The following is a 19,710-nucleotide window of genomic DNA, read 5'->3' on the forward strand; positions in this document are numbered from 1 at the left end:
TAACGAAGGGTTGAGGAGAAACCGTCATCGAAACGCCAACGCGTGCTGGTGCTCGCGGTGTTTTTTGTATTTCACCCACGTTTGACAAACTGCCCGAGCCCCGGGGCCTCTCGCTGGTTAGCGGGCCCGATCTCTGCCCTATTGCCCTCGGGGCCGCCGCCAAGCCCCGGCGTCGTTGGAGGGGCGACTACGGGGCAAGAGGAGGCCGCGGACACGGTGTGGGGGGGGAGGAGGCCCCGCTCATTCCCGCCCGGGGCCGTTCCGTTGCGCGCGCGCCCGGGCCGTTGCCGGCCGTTGGGGCGGCCGTCGCCCCGCGCGCGGGCCCTGAGGGGCCTCGTGCCGCGGCGCAGGAGCCCGGGCCGGGTCCCCCCCCCCCATCACCGGGCGCTGGGGTGGGAGGCGGCGAGCGGCACCCGGGAGCCACTTGACACCGGGCCTGGAGAGCCCTGCGGGGGGGGGGGGGGCTGCACCGGTGCGCGACCCAGCTCGGACCGGGGAGGAGAGGGGGGCGCTGGCCCCGTTTTCCTTCCGGGGGCGGCGCGGCGGGCGGAGGCCCCCAGCCGGGCCTGCAGGGGAAGCGCCCGCCCCTGCCGCCCCCGGCGCGGTAAGATGGCGGCCGCGGCTCAGGCGCTGAGCGGCTCCGGGCTGCTCCTGGCCGCCGCCGCCCTCGCCCTCCTGGCCGTGGCCATCGGCACCGACTCCTGGTACGAGACGGACGCGCGGCGGCACCGCGAGCGCTGCCGCGGCTTCGGCCACAAGCGTAGCGACCCGCCCGGCTCTATGTCGGCGCCCAGCTCGCACCTGCCGCTCCGCGCCCGGCCCCCGCGGGCCCTGCTGCCCGGGCGGTCCCCGGCCCCCGTCCCGGCAGCCGCCGCAGCCGCCGCCGCTCTGGACTCGCACTGCGGCCGTCGCTTCAACTCCACCGTCTCGGGGCTCTGGAGGCGCTGCCACCGCGCGGGCTACGAGCCGGACAGCGAGGAGCTCATCCGGAAAGGTGAGGCGGCGGGGGGGGGCCCGGCCCCGGCCCCGGCCCCGGCCCCGGCCCCGGCCCCGGCCCCGGCGGGGAGGCGGTGGGGCCCCCGCCGCTGTCCGTGGTGCTGAGCGCGGCTGCCGGAGCGACGCGGCCCGGCCCGGCCGGGGCCCCGGGTCTGCGGGCGGGGCCGCGGCTGCCGCTGCTGCGGCGTGGAGAGGCCGGCGGGAAGGCGCGGATGCAGCCCCGCACGGCCCCCTTGGCTTCAGGTGTCCCTGGCGTGCGGGAGGCGGCGAGCGTGGCCCTGACCCCATCCCGGGGGGGGGGGGGGGGTTGTACGCCGCCCTGTCTGCTTAAAATGCTGCAGTGCTGGGTGGGACCGCGTCCTCGGAGAGCCCCTTCTGTGGCCCAGTGCGGGGCCTGACGCTGACACTCGAGCAAGGTCTGGGTGGGCATTCTCCTAACCCTGACACCTTCTTGTTCTTGAGCGCTGAGAAACGTACTGTATTGCCGGTAGCTCCATGATGTTTGCGGCAAGGGGAAAGGGACCTGTTGTTCCTGTTCTAGCATGGGGGAGTTCTCGTTGCTGCAGGGGATTGCCACCTTCACGGTGGCAGATATCACTCGGGGCTCCAGGGTTGACAGGAGAGAGAAAGCTGTGGATCTTCTGCTGTTGTGGCACACGGTACGAAAGCCGAGCAGTTCACAAAGTGTGAATAAAATTCCTGGACTGGATGGTACAAATAATGTAGTTAAGTCAAAATAAATTACATATAAAACAAGCTTAGGATAAGAAATGCCGTGTATGGTTAATGATAAGTAACAGGACTTATTGTTCCAGCAGGTACCTATTAGCACAGGGAGAGTAGGAGTTGGGAGCAGAGCTTCCACTGAGGCACAAAATGGAAATGCTATCTTAAGAAAGTGGGAGCAGTTCTTCAGCGTGACTTCCAACTGTGACGCCAGTCCTGCACAGCAGAGGACGGATAGACTGGCACTGTGAAGCTCAGCCCGTCTTTGTCCTTCCTTTCCAATGCACAGCAGTGACTCTTACTTTTAGAAACTCTAGTGCTGTGTGATTAGCTTCTTTCTCTATTTAATCGCCTAGGATCCATTTTATGCATTTTCATTTTTATTTCCATGTTGATCTCATTTCACTAAAAGGCAGCTCATTAATTTCTTTCTATTAATTGTGCCTGTCATGTAAAATATTTATCTGGGGTTTTTTTGCCTCGCATCAAGCCAAATGCTTTCAGCTCCCATTGAGATTAGCAAAGGTTGGGGGAAGGGATGGGAAGGACAGTAGTTTGGTCCTCAATACTTCTGTTTCTGAGGTATTTTCCTAACACTACCATGGTCAGACAGAGAGGCTGGAGTCTGCATTCTGCATGCACAAGGGCATTACAGGGTGGTGATGATCTTCCTCAGGGTCTGATGTGTAAAACTGGAGGGACTCTAAATCCAAAAGGGTTTCCTTCTACTTCCTTTTTTTCTTCAGCTGCTCTAATGAAAGACCTTGCCTTTCCCTACAAGCCTTGCTTCCCTCATATTCTTTGCCTATTAGGTCTGCAGTTGCTACTGTAAAGATTTATGTGTTATCTTATAGAGGGAAATTATTAATAATAGTTCTTGTAGAGTCAGGTCTTTAAATAGGTATGACTCTCTTCTTATCCCTTCCCCTGACCTGCTTTACTAGCAGCCTTTCTGTGTTCCCGCTGTGTCTATCTTTTCTCTGACAACTGTGATTAAGCAGCCTTTTCTGGCCAGCGGTCAGGTGTGGCTGTGGCTGAGCTGTTATCTCAAGCACGATACTAGATCTGGGGCTTCCAAAAAGAAAAAAAAAGGCATTTTTTCCTAGTGTGAGCTGAAGATCACTACTGTGCACCTCTGAAAGTCCTACCTTCTCCTCAATTTGCAATAAGTTTTCAGCTAGCTCTTTGGTGATGTGTGATGCCTTCTTATATTCCTAATATTCCTTAAACTAGAGATTTTTTTTATAGGCTTTTAGTGACAGAGGACTAAATTTTTAATTTTTTTTTTTTTTATGACAGTCCTGTGGTAATTTTGGTTTGGGTTTATACTCTCCATTTTTCTAGTTGCTCTGGAATATGGTTTCTTTCCTTTCTGGGTCTCTCTTGAATTCTGAAAAAATGACTAAGGCCATAAGTACCCTTATCCATTTAGATAGTTCCATGGATTTCTAGTCCTGTATTTATCTACTGCTATTAATACTAAGCAGTTCTGTGGCAACTTTCATACTCGAGCATTTTAGCTGATGATGCATACATTTATATATCTAAAATATATAGTTTTAAAAAAGTGTAAAATATATTCACTTTATATATTTAAAAGGAAAAAGCAGGACTCAAAAATGTAGTGCAAAACAGAGAGGTGGGAAATATTTAAATGTAAGAGTGGATGATTCTTAAAATGCGAAATCACTGTTTTGGAACTGTGAAAAAAATAGATAGTTTCATTTTAAAAATACAATTAGGAAGGCAAAAGAAGAAATAATGTACAAAGCAGATGGGGAAAATGGAGACTAGCAACCAGTAAAAGATAGCAGCCAAAGCACTGAAATGCTTGGTGGAGAAACAAAGAGGATCTGTGTGTGTAGGGAGGGACTCTCTGAGTGTAAGAACTTGAGCACTATACATCATCTTGTAGAGCATGTGCTGTGTGGATTATACACTGGGTAACTGATGCTGCAACAAAAACCTTTTTTTGCATGGAGTTTTCTTAAGTAGTGAGGTCTGCAGGGATTTATTATATGCTCCGTTAATATGAAAAAAATGTTGTTTACAGAGTGGTGACAGTAGAAAATCATTCATTAGGAAAGATCCATTCTTATAGGCTGCTTTGGATAACTTGCTGGGTTCATTTGAACAACATGCATTTTAACACCAGTAAATTGAAGGAATTGGAAAAGTTTTATCGCTCTTCATAAACTGGGGATTTTATTGCTTTTCAAGCTTGCTCTGAAAAGACTCTGGGGTGAGACTGGTTCGTCTCACGTATACTGGGCAGAAATGACTTCTTGGTACCATGATGTGGCTGAGGAAGTGAGAAGAACCACTGGATGCTTAAGCAGAGGAACACAACAGTTTATGGCAGTAATGAGGCCCTTGAGAGAAAACGGCTCAGTCCTGGTGTCTGTACTTCCTATCCTTTCCAACTGATGATGAATTGGAAGAGTTACAGGAATGATTGTGAGGTCTGTAGAGCATGTATTATAGTAGCATATTTAACAAACTCAGTTTGGTCATGGCTGTTGGTAAGTGTGGTCTGTCAGACAATATGATCTGTAAGAGTTATCATGGTGTTTTAAAGGAAGGTTGATTGACCAGATCTAGTGGCCTTTGGGTGACGATGTGGACAGAGTGATCCCATAGCTGTGATGCTCTCCACAATCCCGGGCAGAAATGGTGGGAATAGACAAAGGAGTTTCAGTGGACGTTTGGTCCTGGGGCATGAGGAAGGGGAGGGCAGGGCCAGACCTCACGTGGTAGCTCACTGTTAACTGCCCATGGCTGCTCCCAGGCCGTGCTCGTGGTGAGAAGAAGACGGTGTCTCCCAGCTGTGTGAGTGCCAAACTGCTCTAAGATAGCACTGGGCCAGGTAGCAGAACTGAAAATGAGAAGCCCTGCATTTCCTCCTCATAACGCTGGCACATAGGCAGTGTAGTAGGGAAGAAAACCTGAATGTTTCAAAGTCTGAGAGAGATGAAAACTAAACTGAGAGAAAGGGATTACAAATTGAATGTGTCACAGCAGGCCTGGGTCTGGGTTTCCAGGTGTCTGGCAGACCAGGGGCAAGGGGCCTGTGCTCTGCCTCAGTATCTGGAGGTCCAGAAATTCTTTCTAGCCAGCGTCCTCTGATCTTTTCCTGCCTTCATGTTCAGTCAGGAGAAAGGACTTGTCCAGGGACACTCACATGTAGTGTCCCAAGGGTTGTGAGAGGGTATGGGAGGGGAACCTGTCTGCAGTTGCAATCCTGAAGGGAAAAAACCAAAACACACTGACGACAAAGTGTGAGAAATAATGTTGGCTGTGGGAGGGCAGGCACAGGCGTGTAGCTCAGCCATGAAAGTGTCAATGTGACACTGCCAGATGCAGTTCATTGCTTCTTATGTTTATTTTTTAATCAAGAAAATTGCACATGCAACTTTCATAGTGTTCTTTTAATGCCCCTAAGAAATGCAAGGATCAGGCTGTCTGCGTAACCTTTTTCTTGTACGTGTGCTTTATGGTAAGCTAATGACATAAGTACCTGCCCCCTTCTGTCCTGTAGTCTCAACTTGTGTGCCAAAAAAGACAATGCTTGCTCACTTGTTGTTCACCACATGACTCCATTCTATTCAAGCCCTTGCCTGAAGGCAAAGTTTTTAATGTTGGCAGGCTTTCTGATGGTGCGTATCTGAGTGTGTTATTAAACAAAAGCAAAATCACTTTGCTAGCAGGTTCCTGAAATGGAGGGCAGGATGGTGTCCCTATTTTATAGACTGTGATTTAAGGTACATAAGGGCTTAGGACAATGGACTTACTGGAATACCTTTGACATGCCTTTGACTTCACAATAACTTTGAGACTGCAAACCTTTTTTTTTTTTCTTTTCCCTGTTTTCTTGAGTACTTGGAGAGCAATGTGTTATATCTCTCTAAATGCAGCCCCGTGGAGTACCTGGCTATATTTGAGTGCATAGCATCACTGAAAATTAGACTTAGAGATTCACTTGGACAATGGGAAGCTTGAGCTAGTGATTGCAGATGCAAAATCTGGCTACTGAGGATTGCCTGGGTGCATGTTACGATTTTCTGGAAGAAAGTGGGTAGAGATCACTCTCAGTGCTTCCCTGATCCTCTGACTCTCTTGCCTACCTGTTTGAGCTTTTCTAGTAGACCTACAGAGAGAGGACTCCCTTGTTTTGTCTGTAGTGGCTCACACCAGAGCAGGTCCAGCCTGTGCTCTCAGAGAAATGGGAAGCTGATTGGAAAAACAGCTTGTGATGGTGTAATCAAAGGCTGTCACCAAGCCCGTGGATCAGAGGTCAGCACTGAACATAAACCCTAAAATTCTCTATCTCCTGAGCACTTTGTTTTGCAAACTTGCTGTTTTAATACAGTTTTATGTGCTACCTACATAAAATTAGCACTTTGAATTCTGGGGAAGAAAGGATTAGGAGTAAAGTTTTTAAACCAGAGGCAGAATGAATTGATATTTGAAAACTTCTAATAAACCAGGTTTTTTAGAAAAGAACTTCTAAATAATCAGTTTTCAATTGATATTTGAAAACTTCTAAATAACCTGAAAACTGCTAAACCAGGTGGAGAGCTTTTACTTTTAGTCTACTTGTAAACTCTTGTAATAATACAAAGATTTTCTCAGTGACATTTTAGCTGAGGAGTCCATAGCTTTGATCATAAGGAATGTACATCTCTAGTCTTTGATTTTTCTTTAATGAGCTATAAAAGTAGTAATCCTTGCTCTCGTATAAAATACTGCTTCATATATAGTACTTTTATAATCGGAATATGTAAAAGTGCATAGATCTTACTTTTAATGAATCCAGTGCATTGAAGTCTAAAATCTGATGTAATTAGTTTGTCCCATAGACGTATTTTTCAATAACACATGTAAATCATGTCAATATTGAAACTGAATTCAGTCACCAGTTATAGGTGAAATTTAATTAGATACTTGCTGTATATGGACAAAGTTCTTAGTTCAGATGTTTAAGAGCTTTTGCAAATGAACTGGCATCCTCCATTACTGGGTTGTCTTGCTGATCCATTTGCTCAGGCAGCATGACACGCTTGTTCTGAAACAGCCGCAAAGAGGGTGCACCGCTCTGCAGGGCCAGCGGCTGGAGGTGAAGGGCAGCAACTCCGTGTATGGGTGTATCGGTGCCAGCGCCCTGTGGTGTTGGGGGAGGCGGCCAGGAACCACAGCAGGGCAAGGGGGTGGTGGGAAGCACAGCCAAGGATGGGGGCCAGCTTGAAATGCTTTGCTGCTCAGGGGCTTTTGGAAGTCTAGCTTTGGGTGTTCCCCTTTTGCGGCATGTTCTTTACATGTCTGCTTGTTCCACTCGGTAACGAATGTCACTGTTTTGTTCATGTGGGAAAATTCAGATCATCTTTCTCTCTCCTTGGCCTGATGGCTGGAATTGGCTGGGCCTCTTGTGTGCAACTCCTAATCTTGTGAAGCAGGGGCTTCCTCTTTGCAGGTCCTTGCAGGAACCAGGTCAGTACAGTCCCAGTGAATGTTGTTAGAGAACAAAATCATGCCTCCCATTGCTGCAGGGGCAGGACAAAGCCCATTTCTTCTGGTTTTTTGAGTGTCTTTTGCAAAGCTCATCACTGAGTCTGCAGCTCCCTGCTAGTGATTGTTCACCAGCTTAATTAGCTCACTGGCCAACTGATTGTTTCTGAATGGTTCTTCTGCCCCAGCATTTAAATAGCTGTAATGACCCTGTTGCCCTTGTTTAAGGGGTAACTTTTTGTACTATGTAGCTCTTTTACCTTTCTGGCTGTTCTCTTCCACCCCACCATCCAGGTTGATTCTCCCCACCCCACTGCCTTGGTCCTGGCTTTATTTATAACAGGGAGGGCGAGGCACCTTCTCCCTCCACTCTCAGAATCTTCTCTGTTACCAGTTGTTTCCTAAACTAAAAATCCCTTTCAAGAGGAGCATGCATGTAGGTTCACATTTGCATCTGGGGTACACTTCAAGCTATAACAGAAACAAGCCTACTTGGGTCCAATTGCTCATTGAAAGTAAAGCAAAGAGCTAATGACTACTGGAGTGAATTCAAACTTTTCTCCCATGCAGTTTACTTCCCAGCATTCATTCAAAATTTTCAAAGTGATTCAACTCTTGTCTTCTTAGAGACAAAGCAGGCCTGATGGTACTTGGCCATGTTCTTGTCTCCTCAGCCATCCCAAAGAGATTGTACCAGTTCCTCTAGGAGGCTTCTGGAGCTGTTTTTGGTGACTGTCATTACTATTTGTCTTCAGCTGCTCCTTTCTGAAGCCTGCCTGGGTTAGCATCTTACTCCCTCTTTGCTGGTGTTTTTCTGTAGCAAGGCTCCCTCCCCCCTGCTCCCCAAAGCCTTTGCAGTAAACAGCGCTTTTTTGCTTACGTTTGCTCTGTTACCAAACTAAGGCTTCCCCTGCGTGAGCTCTGCTGGGCCAGCCAGCTCAGCAGCAAATGCAAGGCATAGGAATTTCATGCTGTTTCACACTGATGTCTCTTTTACAGGAGTTATTCAGCGCTGCACTGCTGTGAAGTACCACTACACCTCCAGCTCTCTGCCTCGCAACTTACCCATCAACATCACAAACACCATCCGGCAGGATGAGTGGCATGCACTCCGTAAGTAACCTAAAGCAGCGTACAAGACTGTTTGGATTACTTAATGCCTTGATGCAAAGCCAAGTGAGGGCTCTGAATAAGCTAGCCGTCTTGTTAGTGAGGAAGGGCAAGCAGCTGACAGTATAATTGAAAGGGGACGTGAGATTTGGAGGGGCTTAAGTGGTGAATTCAGGAATACAGGCATGTGTGTAGTATGTCGCAAGGTGAAATCATATTCTGGATCTAGGGGGAGGCAATTCCTAGCTGGCTTACAGCAAAGGTGCTGCAGCACCGTATAGTCTGTATAGCTCTTGTTGCATTTTTCTGTGTGCATACCAGTGACCTGGTGCAGCTCCGTGGCAACCAGCCCTTTTAGGGAACATCTCAGTTTGTCTTTGCAACCTCCTGTTACCAGCTCCTAGCCCACAAGCTGCCTGATGCCCAAGTCCTTCCCACACAGATGACTGACCTGTAGCCTGCCACTGAGAATGATTTTATCAGGTTTTTTTCTGCTGCTGCTTCTCTCTGTGTTTGTTTTCTGGTTCTATTGCCTCACATAATTCTGCCTAGCCCCTGTCATGTGTGCCTCAGTGCTGAGGAAATCCAGCTAGAGACTGAACTAGTAGGAGACAAGAACAGCACTTGTATTATGGATGACAAAGTGCTGTTCGTATCAGTGGTGCCGAAGCGTTTTTTTAGAGCTTGTTACTGGAGTTGTTCCCGTCATACTTTATTGATCTGCTGTCTGCTTCTGTCCTCCTACTGTTCCTCTTTTCAGCTCACACTATCTTGCCTTCCATGTGCTAGTCCTTTACTTCTCTTCAGCATCCCCTTTCATTTATTTCTTTTATTTCTATTTTCAGCAGACACCCAACAAACTCCATCCCAAAGAAAAACGCACCACCACCAAAAAAAAAAAAAAGCCATTGCAGTATTAATGTTTACAAATCGTTGCTGAATTCATAACGTGTCCCTTCTGTCCCATGTTGGGGAGTATTTGGCCAGTATTCCTCTTGATCAGGCCAGAAATGCTTTCTAGTTGTACAGTGCCCAGCAGAAGGGAGTCAAGTTAGCTGGATTCCTCTAGTTTCAGCGTAATGGGCAAACTATCTACCTCAAAGAAGCTACAGAAGGTGGAGGCCATGGGTGAAGTATAAACTTTAGAACCAGCAAATCTAAATCTGTCTGGACTCTTCCCTGGCTGTCCTGTCTGGGTGCCACCATCTTCATGTCTTCTTTCTTGCTTTTCTCCTTTCTCTTTCCTCAGATCTGCGGAGGATGACAGCTGGCTTCATTGGCATGGCAGTCTCCATCATCCTGTTTGGGTGGATCATTGGTGTGCTGGGCTGCTGCAAACAGCAGGAGCTCATGCAGTACGTGGCTGGGCTGCTCTTCCTAATGGGAGGTGAGAGCCTTTTGCTTCTACTCCTGAAGTCACCACAGTCAGTATTGCTGGCTGGGGAGGTGCTCTTAAAAGTAAAGTCAGCCCACAGCAAGCACACAAAGCAGTTCTTTAGTGCAGCAAACCATCAGCACAGCACAGTTACCACCTCCAGCACTGGGCAGGACTTGCTTGCATGGGTATTTGCATGTTTCTGAGTAGACCCCGCTGTACATACACGAGCCTTCTGCTCTGGAGAGCTGGTGTGTTGCCACAGGGAACACATGCACAATGAGCACAGTCCTCTTGCCTGCGCCAAGTGTGTGGAGCCTGTGGCTCCTGTCAGACAGCGCAGCTCAGTTTTCTCTAGGGAATCTTAACAAACAAACAATCAACTTAGAGCACCTTTCTGCTGCTGAAAGATGCTCATGTCTTTGGGTAACAATGAAGTCCAAACCCAGCCAAGCCTGGAGAACATTGGCCCAGAGGTAAGGACATGAGCTCAGTGCTTGCCAGGGGTGTTTGTTACATCTGTTCCTCCCGGCTGGGAGCAGGCTTTCTGCATGGCCAAAGGTTTTTTCTGAACTTTGATTGTTCAGCTCAAAAATGGGCAGTGTTTTGTCTTTATTTGAAAGGGGCATAGTAGTGACAAATGCACCAAAAGGGTGAGCTGAGATGCTCCAAGGATGAGGACTCTTAAATTGCAAGTGGTAAATAGGCAAATGAGGTGCTACTTAAAAGCCAGAGCTGCTACCCTAGAGGCCCAGTGTCAGCATCTATAATGGCTGCAAGCAAGGAATGTGGGGATATAACAGCGTCTAGATCAGTTAAACAAATAGGTGTGACACTGGTTTTGTGCCACTTTTTTGGGGGGAGGGGAAGAGAGGAAATCTTCCGTAGCCATAAGTGAGCCTTCTCAAGCAGTGTTTTTGGGGAGCTGCACAGAAAACCACCCTGCTGGCATGGCATGCTGCTAAAAAGGTTGGAAGGTAGGCTTGTGCTGTCCTCTTACATACTGCTTAACTGCAGTTTCCTTTGGGAACATTTTCGTTTCTTTATCACACAGCAGTGAGAGAGTAAAGTATTATAAGTAAGTGGAACAGGTAGACTGGGTCCTCTTTTGAGTGCTTCTGCACTTAACCGTGATAGGCATGCTGTCAGCAGCAAGAGCTGTCATTAGTATTTAGACACAGATCCAGAGCTGGAGAGAATAAAATTTTTATCTAAACCTTGAGTACTAGTGTATATTAGAGATACTGGAGTGCCTTGCGTTGTAAGTTTCTGGCTTTTTTGCTTCTCTGTATAGGTGCTTAGTAAAAGTTTAGTGGATAACAAAAACCTGGGCACCTTCTATAGGCCTAGGCTACAGCTGTCTGGAGTCTGGACATGCTTAGTAGAAACTGAGCAGTGCTGCACTTTTTGTAGTCCTGGGCTTCAGCTATTTACGTTCCATAGGAGAAACTGCGCAAGTACTGTTTGGAATGTGATGCCATTAGCCATTGGAACTTCTTGGGGGAATTGAAGCATGATGAACTACATGACTGAGTTTGAAATAGCAACAGAGGAAGCTAAGGCAATATTGTCATTGGTGAAGTGAGGTATCCCATAGTCCTACACATATTGCCTTCCCCAGCCCCGTCCCTCCCCCTTGTAAGAAGAGTGACTGGTAGGACAACAAAAAACAAAACAAAACAAAACAAAAAGGTAATTCTTGATTTTGAAAGTTCATGACTTTGAAAATATGTAGGGAAAAAACAGAGCATAATTAACCTGAGGGCAGTGTAGAACGCTCTTGCTCTTCTCCTGCAGGTACCTGCTGTATCATCTCACTCTGCACATGCGTAGCTGGGATCAATTTTGAGCTATCTCGCTATCCTCGCTACGTCTATGGGCTGCCAGAGGACATCAGTCATGGCTATGGCTGGTCCATGTTCTGTGCCTGGGGAGGCCTGGGCCTCACCCTGCTGGCTGGGTTCCTCTGCACATTGGCCCCATCACTCAACACTTCTCGGGCATCCGTACAAAAACCCAGACAAGAAAATGGGGCTGTGTGACCTCGGAGGGAGTGAGGAGACTCTGGAAAGCGCAGCCTGGGCAGAGCTGCGGGTTAACACCAGGAAGAGGTGGCATGTCAGCGTGTGGAGAGCAGTGCCATAGCTGTGGAAATACCAGCCCATGGGATGCTGCTACAGCCTCCAGTCACAGACACAGACATTGCAAGTAACTCCAGGTTTGAATTATTGGCGATTTGCTCGTTGATGGTTTAAGGGGGACAGTTCTTTTGATTTGGTTTTCTTCTGTTTACAAGGGATTAAGTCCAAGGCTGTGTCTTTTTTTGTGCTGTTTTTTGAACTGTACCTCCATGGTCCTGTTATTGTCCAGTTGTAAGGGATGTTTACGCACCAACTCTATTGCTGCAGGTCTGTGTAATTCAGACCCAAATTAGGGCAAGGAGCTACATGAAGTTGGCTTGAACACTTTTGCAACAGGCGTGTCTAGTGTTGGCTCAGGCCATCATTTCCCAAAAGAACCTTGATTTAAGCTGAGGTTTAGGCCAAAGAATTAGCCCATTCTTAGTATTAATTCATTTAAATCAGAAATCTGTGCTATTCCATGCTGTGGCATCAGCTATTTACTTACTACTAAAGCTGTTTCCAAAAGGAGCCAGCTGTAACTGAGCAGCAAGACTCTAAAAAAAAAACTCCTACTGGCTTTAGGAAAAGAAGGGGAAAGTTTTCCTCAGCTTCTTACACAGGTAAGGTTACTCATTTGGCTAAGTAACATACCCTTGTTTTAGTGGGGCGATGTATGCAACGTGCAGCTTGTAACTATTCCACTAGAGGCCAGGGTATATTTCTGAAAGTATGTTATAGTTTGAGCTGCTGGGATCAACTTTCACCCCCTAACTTGTGGGTGCAACTCCTGTTCTGTGAAAGGAGATGAGTAATTCTCCCCAAGCTCAAATACCAGTACTGCTAAAATAGCAGAAGATGTACAGCCCCCTCTAATAGTAATGTCCAAAGGAACCGCAATGTATTTTCCTCAGGAACGCGTGGCTTCTGCTCACTTCACCACTCACCCCTTTCTAATGTCAAATGCCCCCGAGCACAGCGTGTCAAGAACACGCACGCTCCGCTGGAACAAGCTCCCTCTCCAAAAAGAGAGGCAAGGACCTTGGAACCAGTGCAAGTACTAGGGCTAACTCAGGAACATCAGCCAAAGTACTTCGGGGTGCATTTTTCTTTCATTCATCTATTCTTTCTTCCCTCACATCCTTGCCCCTCTCCCAAGTGTCCAAAAACTGCACAGGTAAAGATGAGATGGCCAGCATTTGGAGATGTTTACATTGTATTTAAAATACAATACAGTGGCATGTAAGATACTTAATGCTAAAGTCAGTGTATTTATGAAAAGTGTAATTTTTAAATGGAAGTTGTAATTCTCAACTGGCATTAAAAGTACTGAAAGACTTGCTCAGTGGATGAAACCTTGAATTCTTTCTGATTAATTACTGGACTGATTCACCAGAGAGCTCATATACACATTCACCAATGGTGTTAAAGCTTCCAGAATTAAGTTTAAATGACAAAGTTAAAACATCATCCATGTGTGAATCGTATTCACTTCTCCCTTGCAAAATGAGCATTAGTTCAGAAGCTTCAAAGACTGTAATAAAGCTGTACAGTCTGTTCACTGGCTGCACAGGTAAAAACAGGGGATGCTGTCCGAGGTGCAGTTCATCAATTTCAAAGTACACTTACCGTGGTATAACCTGTTGATCCTCATCCAGAAGTAGCAGAGCAGGATTTAATCCAGTTCTAGCAGGAGGAGGCTCCAAAGGCAGCATGCTGGGCACCGTGGACAGGAGGTTCTCACCTTCCCTTTTGCAGATGTAGAACCACTGAACAAGGGCAACCGCCCCAACACATTAAGGATTTGTTTTTAGAGGGAAAAAATGCTTTATTTTTTCCAGACAGAATGTAAGTGGTACAGTCCAGTCTAGTCCTGCCCTCTGCCAAGGCCACAACCTTGACTGGGCAGGTATCAGGCATAGTACTGCAGATTGGCTTTTTTCTTTGCTTGAACCTCCAGGATTCCTTCCATGTAGTCCTCGTGAGTGAGCTCTGTAGCTCCACGGCGAAGGGCAATCATCCCCTGCCCAACGAGACAGTATTTAGAGAGGGCATGTGAGCATCACATCAGTTCAAAGTAATTACGCCATGCTAACTTTCACAGTTCCCGCTGATCAGCACTGGCTGCTGTAGAGGAATACTTACCGCTTCAACACACACAGCCTTGCACTGGGCTCCATTGAAATCATCTGTGCAGCGAGCCAGTTCCTCATAGTTCACATCAGGGCTGACATCAGCAGGAGGGGAGAGGGGAAAAAAAGTCTGAGAACATGTACCAAATAATAGAAAAAGCAAGGTATGGAGCTTCCTTAAAACCCAACAGGGAGCTCTCAACAAAAGAGCCCTGGCAACTACCACTCCACAGCCCTGAGGTACCATCATGAGTGACAAACATAGCCCCAGAAGGCCATGCATCTGCCATACCTGACATTCATTTTGCGTGAATGGATCTGCATAATTCTGGCTCTGGCCTCTTCATTAGGCATTGGGAACTCAATCTTGCGATCTAATCGTCCAGAGCGGAGCAAAGCTGGGTCCAAGATATCAACCCGGTTGGTTGCAGCAATCACCTAAGTAGAAGTAGGTCATCAGTCTGAGGCACCTGGAGGACAGGCCTCTCCTCCCCAAGGCTCCACCAAGCTTCTTCCCTGGGCATTGTTTTCCATCCCCTGCTAGAGCACCCTGGACCTCAGTAGCACTCTCTGCTAGATCCCAACCTTGACTTGTGTGTTAGGCTGGAAACCATCAAGTTGATTAAGCAGCTCCAGCATGGTCCTCTGCACTTCCCGATCACCAGCCTTCTCACTGTCAAACCTGAGGAGCAAACAAGGATAAAACTGTCAGCGTGAACCTGACCACCCTGCCCTTATGTTTTTAATCACATAAAAGACAGAATGACTGCAGCTCACACTCCCTGGCCAAGGTCTTCCAACCTCCTCCTTGAAATTACAGGAAGACCTACCTTGATGAGGACCATGACTAGAATAACCGTCAGCAGCAGCTAAGTCTGATTATGTCCTTACAGCTGAATGGGGCCAAAGGCCCAAGTAGTAAAGGAGGGTGAACAGTTCTGATGCAGTTATCAGTAAACAGTTTTATACAGCAGGAGACTGTCAGATAGATCCCAAGTCTCATGAACTTCACTCATGGGCCCAAAGATTGTGGCAACTACTATCTATCTGTGGTTGGCTTTACGCTCTGTTTCTGAATAGGCCACGCTTTAAGCTAGGCTTCCCTCACATGCACAGGAAAAAGAGGCTGCTAGGCAGCTCCCAAGAGCTTTACAACATGGCCCACACCTCACCTTTTAGTGCCAATAGCATCCAGTTCGTCAATAAAGATGATGGAAGGGGCTTTTTCCTTGGCTAGAGCAAAAGCATCACGTACCAGCTTAGCTCCATCACCAATGAACATCTGCACAAGTTGTGGACCCGCAAGTTTCAGGAACGTAGCCTGGGAAATGAAAGAGAATTCTATGCCTTGTTTCTCAATAGGGTCAGTTCTGTGTACTACAAGAAGCCCGTAATTAAAACAACCAACCAAGCAAGCAGACAAGAAAATCCCAGCCTTTGTAACACCAGTTTGTATGTATGACCCCTCTCCCCTCGGAGGTGTTCTTTTTCAGGTACTGTTCTACAGAAGCACATGCTTTCAAAGGTTCCTTTTACCTTGGTCTGGGCAGCACATGCTCGAGCTAAAAGCGTCTTCCCTGTTCCAGGAGGCCCATACATAAGGACTCCTTTGGGCGGCTGTATACCCAAGTTTTCAAATTTCTCCTTATGATTCATTGGCAGGACAATGGCCTCCACAAGCTACAGCAAAAGAAAAAGGTTAATACATAGACCCATTCTCCTCCACAGGTCCAGGCTGCCTGCTTTGAGCTGAAGTTCAAACACTGTTTTCCTCAGTCACACCAGAAACTAAACATAAAGTATCACCTCTTGGATTTGTTTATCCAGCCCCCCAATGTCACTGTACTGCTCTGTGGGTCTCTCATCCACCTCCATGGCTTTCACCCGTGAATCATATTCAGTAGGTAGAGTCTCCAGGATCAAGTAGGAGTCTTTGTTCACCCCCTGTAAACACAAGTCCTTTGCTTTTAACAGGCCCTTCAGATAGCAATTAATAAACACACAATCAAAGATGATTCACTAGACCTCAAGGATGCAGGAATAACCAGCTTTGATATTTGCACTCACCAAATCACCACAGCTTGGCACAGTGGAAAACGCCATAGCTAACCTAGCACAGTTTGAAAAAGAGCAGTCCAACTTACTTAGGATACAATAGATTGGGTTTAGAACGCTTACTGGGTGAGATCTAAATTTTCAGCACCTAATTTATGTATAAAGAACACACGTCCCTAAACTACTTTTCTATACTACAAACATGACTGAACCCATAATATCTTTTTGTTAAAATTTTAGTACAGAAATGGCCTTGGGGAAATCTGGACACATTTTTCTCCTTTATAAAGGGCAAGATGTACGCAATTTTCTGACCAGCATCACGTCCAAGAGTCACAACAGCACCACTCACCACTAGGTCTCCAGGCTTCAACTTCTCTGCATCAACCAACCCAATAACAGGCAGGAAATACGTCTGTAGGAAAGGAATCAAAGTAAGCAAAACCAGCCGTACTAGGAGAAGGTCCTTTTCAGCACTCCTCACCCCTAGCTGGGCACGTGGGTCTTACCTGGCGCGTAGAGGTCTTGATCACAGCACACTTGCCCTTTCTCTGGGAATCCAGGTCAATGTTTGCTCCATCCTCCTCCTGGTCATTGGGGTCAACATCCAGCAGCTGAAAACCAGAGAGAGATTTCATGACAATGTAACCAGGCTAGCAGGATGACCCCAGGATTAACGCTTCTAAATTACATGCAGTAGGAGAAATAAAACTTCCCATCATCCATCAGGAGTAGAATCCTGAAAGCATTAAAGCCCTCATCTAAAAATTAATTTCTTCCTTTCCTCATGAAGCAGCACATGACAGCGCATAGGAAGACACTATGAAGTTCAGAACAAAGCAGTCGCTAATGGCACCGATTTCTCCTCCCATTACAGCAGCTCACATTAAACCTTAAGCTCATTAAGTTTTAAAACACTAGTACAAACCAATCCCCTCTTTTTAAAAACAGGCAACTTATCAGCATTTTTTTTGGCCTACCAGCAAAACTACTGAATTACAGAAAGAATGTGATGTAATAACAGAGCCACCGCTTTTCATGTGCTGTGTCACAAGTTTCAGAAAGCACATACCAAATCTCACATGCCCAAGTCTAGACTAAGCGAGGCTGCATGCACGCTCCGATGGCTATGTTACGTACAGAAGAAGAGTAGCCAACACCCAAGGAACGACCCAGACAAGAAGCGGGCAAGTGACTTGCGCTTCCAGGTCACAAATAAAACCAACAGAAAAACCTGGAAGTCCTGGCTGCCCGAGCACCAGTAGTTTGAGAATATGCCACGTCTCAAATTACCGATGCGTCCCCCTGCCCTTCTCCCACCCGATATACATTGCGCACACTTCTCACATTGCTGCGGAAGAGTGCGCCGCTCTCACCTCAATAACGTTGGAGACAAGATATGGTAGGGTTTTGTTCACTTTGATCTTCTCGCTGTTCTCTTTGATCTTGTCTTTCATGGCCTGAAGCTCATGGGTCACTCTCAGTACTTCGCTCTTCATGATCTGGAATCAGTATGCAGAAGAAAGAGATGGGAATAATATCAAAAGACTGAGGCAAGGTAAAATTCATACATTATTCCAAAAGCAAGCCAGTTATAAAAACTTAAGTCTGAGGAAACAGTGGGTATAAAGGGAAATGTAATACAAAAGGAGGAAAAGTCAGAAAGTTAGCCAAAACAGGTTAGGAATCAAGGCTATGCAGTCCATTCTGGTCTCCAACTAATCAATATGGCTAAGTAATTTCTTCGCAGTGTCACTGGATAACCTTAGCCTAATCAATGCATCAGCTTACAGGGTTGCAATATGACCTAGATAAGGATGTGACCTAGATAAGGTAACCATGTTTTGCTTTTTATTTTTTAATATATACAGATACATAGGTAACAAGGTATACACACACGTGCATATCTATATGCATCCGTATACACTCACCTGTTTTAAAGTTATATTTTGCTGGGTTTAAAGAATTGTGTTCCAGCACACAATTCAAGGAGAAACACAAAGCCCCGCACCTGGGAAGGAAGAGCGCCTTGCAGTGACACAGGCTGGCGACTGGCTGGTTGGGGACCAGCTCTGCGGAAAGGGACCTGGGGGTCTCCATGGACAGTAAAGTCATCAGCAGCCAGCAACACGCCCCGACAGCAAGGGCTGTACTAACAGGAGTGTAGCCAGTAGACGGAGAAAAGTGATCAGCCCCCTTTATTCAACATTAGTTAGACCCTATCTGGAGCAGTTTGTCCCATTTTGGGCTCCCCCATACAGCAAAGACATTGATAAACTGGACTGAGTTCAGCACAGGGCCACCAAGACGGCCAGGGGGCTGGAGCACGGGCCCTGTGAAAAGTAGCTGAGGGACGTGGGCTTGTTCAGGCAGAGAACTACTGGGGAAGGCATCAAGTCGAAAGAACCAGATACTTCACAGCAGCGCACGGTGGGCGGATGAGACAACAAAGACTGAAACAGAAGAGGTTCAGCCTGTGTGTAAAGGGAATCTTTATCCTCACGAGGACGGCCAAGCAGTGGCACAGAACGCCCAGAGAAGTGGCGCAATCTCTGTCTTTAGAGGCCTTCAGAATCCAACCGGATAAAGTCCTGAGCAGCTGGGGTTACAGCCGACCCTGCTTTGAGCAGGAGACTGGACTAGAGAGCTTCTCAAGCCCCTTCCGACCTGAATTACTCGATGATCCTACCTGACCCAGGCCACGGAACGGGCTTCTCCCTCCCCTGTGCCCACGAGAGCTGGGAGGACTCATGTACCTTTACCTGAAGCATCCAAGGCTCTGCAGAACAACCGTCCCCTCAGCTTCCTTGGGTCCTCGCTCTTTCAGCACTTCTTTCCCTACCTTCGAGGCTTAACTCTACTCCTCAACCTACCACTCCCCACCTAGTTAACCGCATCTTGTTTCTCACTGCCCTCGTCTCTGCCCTCCCGGCTGGGCTAAGCCCACCCCGCCCCGAGCACCACCAGCCCAGGGCTCCCAAGGCCCGGCCCCGGCCCCGGCCCCCGGCCCTTGGTCGCTACCTTGATCTCGCTGTCGAGGAGACGCGTGCGCTGCACGATCTCCTCCGTGGACATCTTCAGCACCTCCTCGCCGACGCCGTCCTGCGGGGGCACAACGGCAGCTTCACCCTCGGTCCGACACCCCCCGCCTCACCCCGGCTCCCGCCACCGCACCCCCGGGCCCGCTCACCTCAGACTCATCCCACACCGACGCCATCTTGCCCCCAGCCAACCAGCCGGGCAGCGCACAAGGCGGCGGATTCCGGGCGGCAGATTCCACCCTCCTCGCCCCGGGAACAGGGCGAGAGGCAACGGGACGAGGCTGCTCGGGGCGGGGGGGGAGCTCCGCGACCTCTCTCTTTTCGTCCTCGTTGTCCCCGCCACGACCCCTCCGCTCCCCCCCCACCCCCACCCCCACCCCCCTTCCCCACGACGGATCTGCCGAATCTGCCGACGGCGGTAGCGAGGGGAAGAAAGCGCCGCGCCGGTCACGTGCCACCGGCCAAATCTGCTGAGTGATGGCCCGGCCGCCATCTTAGTGCGGGGCAGGGGCGGAGCGGCGACCGGGCGCTGCTGCCCACCCACCCACCCACCCGATCCCCCCCCCCCAACCACCACCGCCACCCTCGCCCCAGCGAACAGGAGCCCGGTCGCGGCGGCAGTCGGGGAAACTCTCCCGGCGATGCCCTTT

The 19,710-nt window shown here is 48.3% G+C and overlaps 2 protein-coding genes across 2 annotated transcripts; one reads left to right on the forward strand and one right to left on the reverse strand.

Annotated features, from left to right (window-relative positions):
• Window positions 1–554: 554 nt before the first annotated feature.
• On the forward strand, window positions 555–12,890 carry LOC126049395 (transmembrane protein 178B-like). Its single transcript, XM_049825751.1, has 4 exons — window positions 555–994; window positions 8,227–8,340; window positions 9,587–9,724; window positions 11,510–12,890. The coding sequence occupies exons 1-4, from the start codon at window positions 610–612 to the stop codon at window positions 11,752–11,754; spliced, it is 882 nt and encodes a 293-aa protein (XP_049681708.1). The 5' UTR covers window positions 555–609; the 3' UTR covers window positions 11,755–12,890.
• Window positions 12,891–13,016: 126 nt separating this feature from the next.
• PSMC3 (proteasome 26S subunit, ATPase 3) lies at window positions 13,017–19,553 on the reverse strand. The gene is given in 15 exon segments (XM_049825723.1): window positions 13,017–13,855; window positions 13,978–14,059; window positions 14,257–14,402; window positions 14,550–14,646; window positions 15,137–15,285; window positions 15,501–15,644; window positions 15,771–15,908; window positions 16,372–16,434; window positions 16,529–16,633; window positions 17,396–17,521; window positions 19,041–19,121; window positions 19,210–19,251; window positions 19,253–19,375; window positions 19,378–19,478; window positions 19,481–19,553. Coding segments are annotated over 15 exon segments (1,581 nt in total). The 3' UTR covers window positions 13,017–13,744.
• Window positions 19,554–19,710: the final 157 nt, after the last annotated feature.

Source organism: Accipiter gentilis, chromosome 22 (assembly GCF_929443795.1).
Source record: "Accipiter gentilis chromosome 22, bAccGen1.1, whole genome shotgun sequence".
NCBI lineage: Eukaryota > Metazoa > Chordata > Aves > Accipitriformes > Accipitridae > Astur > Astur gentilis.